At 41.6% G+C, this 13352-nt stretch overlaps 1 protein-coding gene across 5 annotated transcripts in view; it reads left to right on the forward strand.

Moving 5' to 3' along the window:
* CAB39L (calcium binding protein 39 like) overlaps positions 1 to 13352 on the forward strand; it is a 105407-nt gene that overhangs the window by 64968 nt on the left and 27087 nt on the right. For all 5 annotated transcript variants that reach the window (XM_084622476.1, XM_084622478.1, XM_084622479.1 and 2 more), the window contains 2 exons: positions 2182 to 2300; positions 10549 to 10717. In XM_084622476.1, coding sequence (XP_084478602.1) covers positions 2182 to 2300; positions 10549 to 10717 — 288 coding nt within the window. The remainder of the gene's footprint in view (positions 1 to 2181; positions 2301 to 10548; positions 10718 to 13352) is intronic.

Genomic DNA, 13352 nt, shown 5'->3' on the forward strand with positions numbered 1-13352 from the left:
ACATTTTTGATGGGTGCCTGCCTTTAGCCTCTAGGAGATGTGCCATTTTAAAACACATAATTGTAGTACACTTAGTGTTTAAAACTTAATATAATGTTTTTGGCACTCCTCCTACTTTCGTGGCCAGAGATGGTGGTGATTCCAAAATTTAAAATGAGAGTATGGTGAGCTATGTGGCTGATATTTGTAAAGCCCTTAATGATTTAGACCTGAGGAACCTGATTGATTAATCCTCTGCTGTGAGCCCGTAAAGCAGTTGTGATTGCTGACTTTCCTGAAGTTCAGACTGGATAGTGCAAGGTCTTTGTCTGTTCAGGGCCCCCTATTCTATGAAAATTCTTCGCTCAATGAGTCTTCCAGAGTCCCTCTGAGGCTGACTTCAGGACTTTGTATAAGGCCTTTTTGTTTGGGCACTTACCTACCTACAATGGGAAATTTAAAAGTATGAGGTTTTTCTTTCAGAAGACCTCCCCCACTACCATCAACGTACCTGGGTTTCTGTCTAACATTTGAACATAATACATCAAGAAAATAATATCCTCCACTTAGCAGGAATCTGGATGTGGTGGGGCTCAGGATCTGTCCTCTTTGGGACAAGCCTCATCTCTTTTCTTTAGTCTATTCAGTGTTCCTTTCATGTCTGTACCCGCTGGCATGATGTTGCTGGAAGTCCAGACACTCAAGAGGCAGTCCCAAAGGTCTGAGAAATCTCTCCTCAAATCCTGTGCTTATGCAGCTAGGATCATTTAAATTTCTGGCCAGTGTTGTCTCCCCTTTTCAACAGCTCTTCTTTTCTGGATTATTTTCGTTGTGTACTAACTTTTGGAACTCCTGGGAACACGTCTCATGACTTACTGATTTAAATTGTGCAGTACTCCAGATTTATGTGGAGAGTGTTACAGTTTAAAAGGGAACATTTTAAAAAAGAAGCTGGCTTAATTACAGGAATGTCCAAGTGTCGTCAATATCTCAAACAGCAGCAGATGGGCCATCCTATTGATTTGATTCCCTTTCTTAGTCTCTTAGTCTCCAGGCCAGCTGGGCTGGAACAACTAGGAAGGCAGAATATTCAGCCCTTCTCAAGAGTGGTTTTATTTGCAAGGATGAAGCTAGGAAAATTCTCCTCTATGTGAAACTATCTGCCCTTTGCCTTGAGACCTTCATTAATTTCCCAGCCAAGGAATGTGTTTGTCTTCTTGTAATGCATCTATGAATATTATACAGATTATAAATAACACTTTCCTATGGTTTGCATTGTCCATTATGACCCAATATTTATCCGCTACAAGACCTTTAATGTGGCTCTCTCCACTTTTGCAACAGCAACCTCTCTGGGTGATTATAGAATGGCTCACACGGGCCTTCTCAGAAGTCTTTAACTGGAGCGATGATGACTAATGCAGTACAAGATTCAGAAGACGTGTGTATATGGGGAGTAATAGCAGGAGAAAATGGGAGGGTTCCTCGGGGCTTCAGCGAAGTTATGGACCAATCTCATCCAGTTTTGAGGGAATAAAGTAGAGTCAACAACAACAAAAAACCATAGCAGATAGACAAATGTTATTGTCGTTTACTTAAGGTAAACATAAAGAGTATCGGAGAAATGCTAGTCCTGTCCTTCAGTACACCAGGCACGTTGCTGTATCCTAGGGGTTGGAATTAAGCTCTAAAAATAGGTTTTTTTAAGAGTAAGAGTTAGCTAAGTTTGAGCTATCCTTTTGATAGTAAAAAAAGGAAAAAGGTCTAGTCTGACCAAGTGGGTCAAACCATGTGTTGCACTGCCCCATTGGGAGCTCAGTTTGAGTGCTGCTGTGAGGACTCAAAATCTGGGGGCTAAAGGAGCAGTTGTGCATCACTGGGGAGACATGTTTGCTAATTAATAGAATAAAGGATTTGTTTTTTGTCTGCACTTTTGGCAAAAGAAAAATGCAAATGGTGGAATTGATATTGTCCAGAACAAATAGATGGGGGAACTAAAGGATCCTGTTGCGCCATTGAAGATGCACCCATCTTCTGAGGAATAAGATATTTGGGGGGGGTCAACAGCAAAAGACAGCTAGAGCAAACTAGTGTTGGCTTGTTCTGTTTTGGTCTCTTTTCCTATTGTAAATAAAGACTCTAATGAATAATCAAATTCTTGCATGTTTTCACACTTGCAACTATGTTTTATTTCTTTAACAGGGCAAAAAGGATGTGTCCCAGATATTTAACAACATCTTGAGAAGACAAATTGGCACCCGAAGCCCTACTGTGGAATACATTAGTGCCCATCCACATATCCTATTTATGCTTCTAAAAGGGTGGGTGTTCATTTTAATTGGAGTTTGATTTCCATTAAGCAGGATTGTCTGGAGCATGCTTGTATTGTGTTTGATCTACCTTATACCATGGTGTGTGGAGGGGGGGGAAAAAAAGGTGGATGAAATTTCAGCCTTAATTTCCGATTTCTTGGCTTCTGTTGACTTGCTACTACTTAAGTGAACACTTGTACACATTTCAGTACCTGCATTATTTATTTGGCCATGATTTCTTGGCCAAACTCCATATTGGCGTAATTACATTCTGACTGCTTTCCACCTCTGTTTTCCATATGATACTCTCTTCCATTCCTGCCCTAAACTGTTGTGTAGGATCGATGGATGCAGCTACACAACTGCTGAGTTCCCTTCACAGCTTGCTGCATTTTGGTAGTGAGCAAAATGATTTCTATGATGATTGGCCAAATTCTGGACTATTGCGTGTTGTGTAGAGAAACAAAAGACTACATGAAAGGTAGCGGTGTCTGAAAGGCATACTCTACAACCCTTCGTGACCACCTGGAAGTTCCTCCTTGTGAACTTTGCATGGTTGGGGCTCTGTGAGTTTTGGACTTGCATCAGAGAGGGGGATGGAATCAGGGAACATGTTCCCCTCAACAACCAGCAGATTTCCAAGTGCAGATCAATGTAGAAGTTAATGCTGCTCTTTTCAGCATTAATTCTCGCTCTGCTTTCTGTCTCACAGAAGGATTTAGTGCTCAGCTCACTGGCCTCCAAGGTGAGCTATGCTGCCATGAAAGGGGACTAGGCAGCAGCGCAGAGGGGATGTTAACTGCATTGATGCATGTGAATGTGTGAGAGTGGGACCAAACTTCTCTGAGGCTTCTTTTCTCTCTCCTTGGCCACAAATCTCCCCGCCCTTATGTTGCGAATCTTACCTTTTCCATGGTTTGAAAGCTGCTATTTTCTGATTTACCCTTTCATTTTTTTTCCTGGGGGAGGGTGAATATAGGCCATTGTTTATAAAGAGCTTTAGGATTGTTTTGGATGAAAGTTACTTTGTGTAAAAATAAAATGTTATATTGGTCAGTTAATAAATATAACCAGTATAATCTCTTGGTTAACCATGTAATAGCAGTACTGTTAAACCCAGGCATTTAAAAATCACGAGATGGGCTCCCAAAATTGAGATTTAAAGACCCCCAAATGTATTTTTTTAATTACCTTTTTTGAGCCTTTAGGGTTTTAATTTTCAAGCTTTTCTCTGCAACCATGGATAGCCACTTGCTGTTTACAAAAATGCACTTGGGATTTTGATATAACATCGCTCCATGAGCTGGAACTTTAAGAAAAATCCCAAATATTCTAAGACTCACAGTGAAATCGCAAGAGCTGGCAACATGCTCACAGCTCTGGTAATGATTTAAAAAAAAAAAAAAAGAATTGGACTTTGACTGTATTACTAGTGGGGATTTTTTTTTTCCAGATTAGGAGTCTGCTCCCGTTGAAATTGGTGGCAAAATTCTGGTTGACTACAACGGGAGCAGGATTGGGCCCACTATTTTGATAAAATGATGGGGTGATAAATACAGAAACTGGGCCACTCATTGGTCTTAACATATAACTGGATTTAATAGTTTAACTTTCACTTTAACCTTGAAACTCAGATTTATTTTATATCTGTTAATCTGAGTCACTGAGGCAGCAGATTTCTCAAAAGGATGACAGCCAGCCAGCTATGTGGATTTTTGTTGTTGCTGAATTTTAATTAATTAATTAATGTCAAGCTACAGATTATGTATTGGGTGAATACTATATTTCAGAAAACTAGTCTTTATGATTATGCCAATTTGTTTCTCTCTAAAATATTGGCATTTTGTTAAATTTAATAGTATTAAAATATATATAGCAAATTTTCATAAAGCAAGGCATGAGGTCCATTCACTTGTATCAATAATGCATTTGTCTGCACAAATTTGGCATTTGCATGTGACTTTCATGTCCTGTTGTAATGACTGCATATACAAAAGAAGGTGTGCAAAAATCATACAGATTTTGGGCATCAACTACGAAGTGAGTTGGTTGATCATAAGTAAAACAAAATTCCCACAGGAAATACTTTACAGCTCACTTATATAGTTCCTTCATTTTGATACATTCAAAGTACTGCCTATTGTTTATGTGGTCAGATCCTGAAGTACCCTGCCTGTGAACACATTGCTCAAATGAAAAGCCACATTTTTGTTGCATTGAGACTAGTCTGCAGAGATTTGTGTAAGGGATTTCTGCTGTTCTCTGCTGGCTGTAGATATGACTTTTCTGGCAGGTCTCCACAGGAGAATATAGGCAGTGAGAAAGTGAGTATCTCCTACAAATGTTGTTTGTGCTCAGCGTGCATCTGCATGGGTCAAATCCTACAGAAAGGGGCATTTGAAGACCCTCTCTGCTGCTCCCCAATCCCAAATACTTCAGGCTGGTCTACACTGAAAAGGTACGTTGGCATAGGTACGTCTCAAGAGACATAGCTATGCTGACCTAACCACTGGTGTAAACAGCACTAAGTTAATGGGAGTATTCTTCCATCAACTTAGCTACCTCCTCTCAGGGAGATGTATTAATTACCGCAATAAGTGAACCCCGCCTGTAGCTGTAGTGAATGTCTACACTGAAGTGCTATAGCAACACAGCTGCAGCAGTGTTTTTAAGTGTAGATATAGCATCAGTAACAGTTGTCTGCAAACAGCTTCTGGAACTAAGGATTTCTTCAATCTACCGTTTTGCAGCCCAACTTCAAATGGCTATGAAGATATGTACGCTGTTCCTTTAAATTTCTATCAGGAATCCAGGTAGGAGAGGCTAGGCAAGGTTCCATGCAGAAACTTGACAGTGAAGTAGAGAGGGGCAGAATAGCTGAAGAAATAATGTTTTTCTCATGCTGATTAAGTTTCTTGTTCAGAGTTAGAGGAAAGCAACTCTCTGTGACCCTTTTGCCTTTGTCACATGACAGTGATAATAGTTCCTTTAATCATTGCTTAGGTAAAAATTTCATAAAATTTTCTGTTAAGTGAAAAATAAATATTTGTCTAATATTTAAGTCAGTTTTTTTAACCATTTTTTTCACCCCTTTTTGCTAGCTTTCTTCTTTGGATTCTTCTCTCCTTTCCCCTCCCATTTTCTTTGGCACATTTCCTGGTTTTATACGATGTGGCGCAATTCTGTAAAATATTTTTGGATTGTGTCCCAAGTAGTCTTTGGACTCTATGGAAATAAATTGGGGGGAAAAAAAAAGATAATATGGAAGCTTATAATGTATATTGTAGCATCAATGGGAATAGCACTATTAACTGTGCCAAAATATTAATGTATGCCGGTCCTGGAGAACCTTATAAGAAAGAACTAAAAAATTCTACTGGAGTGGTTCAAAACTCTCACTTTTACAAAATTACAGCAATATTTGGGAATTGCTGCTGAATGCTGTAACTTTTATATACTCATCATCATTGTGGCAAATCCCAAAGGTACATGGCATCCTTGTAAATCAAGCACCACCTGAATTGATCTCTGTCAAAGTGCTTAATGTTGTCTAGCTGCACATTCAGCTTATGGCCCTCACTAGCAGTCATCTTGCACCACTGAAGTTTGTGGCACCTATGTGATCACTGGCCATGTTGTGACATTCCTTAGTATACATGCTTTGGAATTCATTGGTCTTCAATTCTTATAACATATCCATACCAAGAATGCAGCTGAAACGGAACCATTGCTGTTGGAGGTGGCTGCTGGGTTTATTAGCTTTGAAGATCCTCATTTGTGATCTTGTCCTGCCACTTGATATGGAACAACTGACAAAGATGATGACCGTTGAAAACATCAATCTTATGTTCTTCAGCCTTCCTCAGCACCACGTCCATACGATGGAGTTGATATAACCATGGATCCATAGATCCACAGCTTCATAGCAAGCTTGATGTCACAACGTCCCCTCAGAGGCTGCTGAAAGGCATGAAATGTGGCAGCAGCTGCTGCCATACAAGCATCCACAGGTGCTGGCTTCTAATCTTCCCCCGGGGTGCTCAACCCCCCACTCAGCCCCAGGCCCCAACCCCAGTCTACCCCGCCTCTTCCTGCCCCCACTCCACACCTGGTCATGCCCCCATTCCACCTCTTCCCCCAAGGCCTCACCCCGCCTGCCTCTTCCCCCCTCTTTCCGCCCCCTCCCCTGACCGTGCAAGCCACGGCGTGCAAGAGGTGCTGGGAGGGGGGGGAGTTGATCGGCGGGGACCACGGGCGGGAGTGGAGTAGGGGGAACTTGGCTGCCACTGGGTGCTAAGCACCTGCTAATTTTTCTCCATGGATGCTCCAGCACCTGTCCAAGCATCTACATCTTTTGAGCATTCTCCAGTGCTGTCTGACACTGCCCAAGTATTTGACAGTTGCTACCTGGATAGATTTTTACTGAGCTGGTTGTAATCTGGATCTGGGGGCTGCTTGATGGCAATGGCCAGGGGCTTAGTTTTATCCAGATTAATTACCAGATCAACATGCACTGCTTTTTTTCCCGACCAGATTGGCCGTCAGTTGCTGCAATTCACCCCACTGAGCCAACAAGACAATGTTATTGGTGTATTCAAAAACTTGAAGCAGAATGGTGTTCAGTTCAGTGCCACCGATGGCTGCCTCCTGAAGATTATCTATCAACCAGTCAATAGCAGTATTGAACAAAGATGGTGACAGAATGCAGCCTTGCTGAACTCCCATGGAGATAGGAAACCATGCCATGTATCTGCCTTTGACCTGAACACAGCTTTTTGTTTCTTTATAGATCTTTTTGTGCTCTCTTGGTTGATAGAACTTTTTTATACAAGGGATCTTAATAAGGTGCCTTGAGCCTGTAATACATTTGAGCGAACACAGGGGCACCTATCGGCATGGATCCAACTTCGGGGTTGAGTTCCAGATTCCACAATGTATAGTAAGTACCTAACGTAGGGGTAGGGCCCCAAGCCTGCAATTTGTTGCACATGAACAGTCTTCTGTGCTCATGTGCCATGAATTGCAAGATTGGGTCTATGTGCTTAACTTAGCCCTGTCATTTCTTTATTGATTATGTATTTTCTTATGAATATAATATAATATTTCATTACAAAATTAATTTTAAAAAGGAAGGAAAACTGAAAGAAACCCAAAGTAATTCCACAAGTATTCTCTCCCTATTATCTCCCTGAATTTGGCCATCTCTGTTATAAAATTATAGCATGCTCTCTCTGACATACATCCTCACTGATTTATTTATTAAATAAAATGTATCTTTTACACACAATCGTAGGAAAAAACAGCACAGAACTATCAGGAAGGCAAGTCATTGTTTGCATAGTATTGAATGAAAAATTTCCATTGCCACCTGACCGTCAGTTCCCAGCAGCAGCAACAACAAAAGGTCACTTTTTTTCACTGCATAATGTGAGCTCTGTTGTTAAGTGGGAAGATTCCTGAATAAAGATTTTCTTCCCAGTATTTCCTGTGTAATACTGCAGTGGCACTGCCATATTGTCAGCGTCACAAAAAGATTCTGCAAACGGTTGGTCGGTGTGTGTGTGTGTGTGTGTGTGTGTAATATAAAAATAATAGGACAATTGACTTACTTGCTGCCAAGGGGACTAACTTTAATGATCTTGTATTTTCCCTTTATGGAGGCTCAGTATGATTTGCGGAGTGCAAATAGGACTTCAAAGGAATGTAGCTTTTGGTTTATAAATGAGCAAATGTCCTTGGGCCAAATTAATCCCTGATGTCCATCGGGATCCATTGCATTCAGTGGTGTTAGACCAAGGATGAATTCAGTCCCCTGTGATGTAAAATAATGTATAACTTTGTACCAGAGAAAATTACAGCAGATTTCAGTTCAGCCGCTAGGATGGCATTCTGTACATGAAAGAAATCAGAGTTCAAAATCTCTATGGGCTGCCTTGCCAGGTTGTGTTTCTGTGCTGTACTCCATTGCTGCTTCCTTTCTGAATAGGGATAATATCTGTACTATTACAGCATCACTAAAGGCTTGATCCTGTGCTCATTAAAGTCGATAGCAAAACTCTCATTGACTTCAGTGGTGTAGGATCAGGCCTAAGAAGCTGAGGGGCATGTGGCAATTTGTCAAGAAGTCTCTCTTTGTGCCCTCCAGTCTTGATGCCCTATTTGTCTCCTCCTTCCACCCTTATCTCTGTGCTTTCTTCTATCCTGCCCCCACTGTGCTGAGTGACTTCTGTTCTCATTCAAGTCTCTCTTTGACTTGCTGATTTCACGGTGTCCACAAAAATGAGTTGTAAATATTTAAAAAGTGATTTCTTCTTCTGGGTTTCCCAGTGCATCCTGTGTTCAGAGTGTCTAATTTTTAGGTTTTAAATTCTTCAGAGCAGGTAGGATCTTCATTTTGTGTTTTTACACTATTGAGCACATTGTCAGCTAATAACTAATAATCATCACTAACAATGCTGTATTAGCGTCTGGTAATGAATTACTTTCCCTCCTGGTTCTCTGTTAAATTCCACAGGGGCTCTGAATGGAACTGCTGGTGCAGACAAAGTGCTAATTGTGGCCAGATATCTGGTAATCTTCTTTCAGGTATATTCCAGGAGCCAAGTACAACTTGCCTTACTTACGTAGCCCCAGTGACATACCAAATTCTGGATAATGAAGTGTTTGACTTAAGGGTTTTACTGCATTTACTTACAATGATACTTGTGTTTTTGGAAGTGTCTTGTGTTGGCAAAAATATAATTTATTTATATTCCTCTTAAAATGTTCCCAGCCCAGCCGTTAAACATTTCCTGGCCACACTCCTAGAAGTGACTCTGCCCCTTCTGTTTGAAAATGTGTGTTTGTACTAATGTGACCTGATGCAGTAGAGAAGAGGAAACTCTTAACAGAAAACATCTGTGGACATTTACTATATAAAGAGTCATATGTTTAGGGTGCAAATGGCTCCCAAAATGATAGAGATATGCTTGATTGTCATCAGCTGCTTGGGATTTATTTTAGTTTGAGGCAAGAGGGGTTTCATTTGACTTTTGAATCAGTGTTTCATTTTTCACTAGGCCAGCTATTGTAGTCATCACATGAAAATATGCAGTCTTAGTATGCTCTGGAAACACTACTATTCTTTTTAACGTGGAAGCTGGTGGTGAATTTGAAAGGCCCACTCACTCACAGCACAGATGGCAGTCTGTCTTATTTTTTAAGCCTGACAGTAGAAAGTAATTGTGCAGAGAAACAATAAGGTAGATAAGCTTTGGCTAACAGGCAGTTTTGATATGCTGTAGTCAACCTATTGAAGCAGAGTTTCCTCCCTGTTCATTTGAGTCCTGTCACTTTCAGCTAAATGAACATTGTTAAAGCATGTTCATTGTGTAGTAATTTAAATTTTGTTGTAGGGGGAGGAGTTTTGGGGGTTTTTTGGTTGGCTAAATCACATCCATTTTTTTTCTTGAAACCTTGCATGCTTTATTTCAATATGCACTTTGACTTAAAGGAGATGCAATGTGTTACACAGGAATTAGAGAGAGATGACTTATAAAACCTGGTGGGGGTGGGGGAAAGTGTGCTTGCTGCTGTACAATACAGTGTCTTTGCCATACGGTGGTTACAACCAGAGGGCCAAATGCTGGTCTTCTGAACAAAGCTCCACAGAGACTGAGGTGAACAAAATTCTCCCCAAACTCCCAGGCTACAGAATAGGTCATCAGAACTGCAGAGAGACAGACACTGAAGAGGCTCTATGGATAAACTCTTCTTCTCTTGCTTGTTAGAGATTAGTGCTCCAGTCGAGTCTTATTGCAGAGTGGAGAGGAGAAAAACATGGTCTACGAGGCAGCAGATAGTTTACTTATAAAAGTTAAGGGTCTTAGAATTATTTAAAAAGGGGGTTGGAATATACTGTATTTGGTTTACTCTCTCAATTCCAAAATGGTGAAGGAATTCTGTTCAAAATTTTCAAACACACCCCAAAATCACCTTTCAGCAGAGGCCAAGCATAAAAATTTCAATAGAAATGTAAGTATTTCAAAAAATTGAGTTTTCATTCCAACCCCCTGTTTTTTTTTGTGCTATTAGCAACCTTAATTATATAGCTGATGTTTCTTAAGTATGGGTCTAAGCCATGAAGGTTGGATTTAGTGTTCTGTATTAGGGTCTTCTAGTATGTGTTTCTGTTGGTAGATGCATCTTATATATGGTAGGCAATTGTCCATTTATGCTTAAAATAACCCTCTTTGTCTGGTGCTTTTTCATACTCTAGATACGAAGCACCACATATTGCCTTACGCTGTGGAATTATGCTGAGAGAATGTATCCGGCATGAGCCACTTGCCAAAATCATCCTTTTCTCAGATCAGTTCAGAGACTTTTTCAAATATGTGGAAATGTCAACGTTTGACATCGCTTCTGATGCCTTTGCTACATTTAAGGTAAATTATTTGATGTCTATGGGAACTTTACAATGCTGGGTTTAAAACAGCACTCCTCCCTCACTTGCTTTAGACTGTTGGATGTGGTATAGTACACAGAGATGGAGTTTTTCTTGCTAGTAGACTGCTTTCTTTACTGTAAGATAGAGAGGACTAAATTCATCCCTGGTCTGATTGTGACTGGATTTACACCAGGGATAGAGTCAGTCCAGAGTCTTTAATTTAATCCAGATTTCTATTTCTTTGATGTCCTTCATCCTGACATCCCAAGGCATTTTGTATAACTGTTTAAAATTAGCCATGTGTCACATATAATCCCTTAAAAATATATATATGGGATGAATCATTTTAAAGTCATTCACAATGTTTCTTACTTCATATTACTGCTCTGAGTTTGGTCCTTACACACCACGCTGCTTAGCCATAGTTAGTAGATAGAACAAGCTTTTTTCATAGATTCATTTTAAAATATTGGCAATTATACAATCCAGTCATACATGGTACTCATTGCCTTATCCATGGGGATCTGTGGGCTTGGAGCACCAAGCAGCTTCAGATTTTAAGGCCTTGATCACTGCAATTTCTTGCATGCAGACAGGCTACTACACCCACACAGAACCCTAAGGCCTGGTGTACACTTTGAGGTTAGATCAAATTTAGCCACATTAGGTCAATTTTAAAATTAATGCACATTAATAAACACAACCAACTCCATTCCGTCGACTTCAAGGGCTCTTAAAATCGACTTCTGTACACCTCCCTGACGAGGGGAGTAGTGCTAAAATCGACCTTGCTGGGTTGAATTTGGGGTAGTGTGGACGCAAATTGACGGTATTGGCCTCTGGGAGCTATCGCAGCGTGCTCCATTGTGACCGCTCTGGACAACACTTTGAACGCCAATGCGCTAGCCAGGTACACAGGAAAAGCCCTGGGAACTTTTGAATTTCATTTCCTGTTTGGTCAGCGAACTCAGCAGCACAGGTGACCATGCAGTCCCCCCAGAATCACAAACAAGCTCCAGCATGGACTGAAAGGGAGACACTGGATCTGATTGCTGTATGAGGAGAAGCATCTGTGCAGGCAGAACTCCAATCAAAAAGAAGAAATGCAAATATATTTGCCAAAATCTCACAGGGCATGTTGGAGAGAGGCTATAACAGGGACACACAGCAGTGCCGTGTGAAAGTTAAGGAGCTGAGGCAAGCCTACGAAAAGACAAAGGAGGCAAATGGTCGCTCCGGGTCAGAGTCCCATACATGCTGCTTCTATGATCAGCTGCATGCCATTCTAGGAGGGGACCTACCACTGTCCGTGGACACCTGCAAGGGGGGAGTCTCATGCAACAGGGAAGAGGATTTTGTGGATGAGAAGGAGGAGAATGCACAGCAGGCAACCGGTGAATCCATTCTCCCCGGCAGCCAAGACATTTTCATCACCCTGGAGCCAATACCCTCCGAAGGTGGGATCCCCGACCCTGAAGCTGGAGAAGGCAGTTCTGGTGAGTGCACATTTGTAACTACAGTACAGGGTTTAAAAGCAATAGTGTTTAATGTTTGATTTTCCCTGAAGAATTGGGATGCATTTGCGGCCAGTACAACTACTGGAAAAGTCTGTTCACGTGTCTGGGGATGGAGCGGGAATCCTCCAGGGACATCTCCATGAAACTCTCCTGGAGGTACTCTGAAAGTATTCTGGAATCACTGCAGCACAAAGCATGGCAGCGAATGGTCCTGGGTTTTGGTCACATTCAAGCAACATTCGGTCTGTATCTTTCTGTGTAGCCTCAGGAGAGTGATATCATTCATGGTCACCCGGTTGAAATAGGGGAATTTTTGTAAGGGAACAGTAAAAGGACACCATTCATGCTGGGCTGTTTGTGCTTGGCTAAAAGGGATCATCCCGGAGAATAGCCACGTGGTGGGGTGGGGGGAGGTGTGTGCTGCACATCCACCTGTAAAAGGAGGGGCTGCAGTTTTCATGTGAAACCCAACCCATTGCTTGCTATGGGAAAGGATGGTGCTGCTCTTTGAAACCATTCCCACATGTCATGCATAAGAAGCCAACCCCGCGTACCCTTTGCCTTACCATGGCTGCATGGAAACCGAATTCTGTTGCCCAGCTGTGTGTGATGTGTCACCATACCGGCAGGCGCTCAATATAAAAGGCAGAATGCAATCTTGTACCTAAAGCACATGTGCTGTCTGCTGTGAATTGCTTGATTCACTGTGAAAGAGTCTCCCTTTTGTTTTCAGAAACGTGTCATCTTAAATTTTACTCTCCCTTTTTATCTCCCATTCCCCCCCCCCCACAGGTGCAAATGTTTCTAGGCTCCCCCTATATCATCTCCATCCCTGAGGTTATCACAGATTAGAAGGTGAAAAAACTCACTCGCGATGACACGTTTTCCGAGCTCATGCAGTCCTCCCACACTGATAGGGCATAGCTGAATGCATGGAGGCATTCACTGTTAGAGGTTAGGAAAGCATTAAGTGAGTATGAAGACCAGAGGCAGGAGCACGAAGAGCAGAGGCAGGAGGCAATGCTAAGGCTAATGGGGGCGCAAACAGACATGATGAAGCATCTGATGCAACTGCAGGAAAGTCAACAAGAGCACAGACCCCCGCTACATCCATTG

Source organism: Lepidochelys olivacea (genome assembly GCF_965140295.1).
Source record: "Lepidochelys olivacea isolate rLepOli2 genome assembly, chromosome: 1".
Taxonomy (NCBI): Eukaryota; Metazoa; Chordata; order Testudines; family Cheloniidae; genus Lepidochelys; species Lepidochelys olivacea.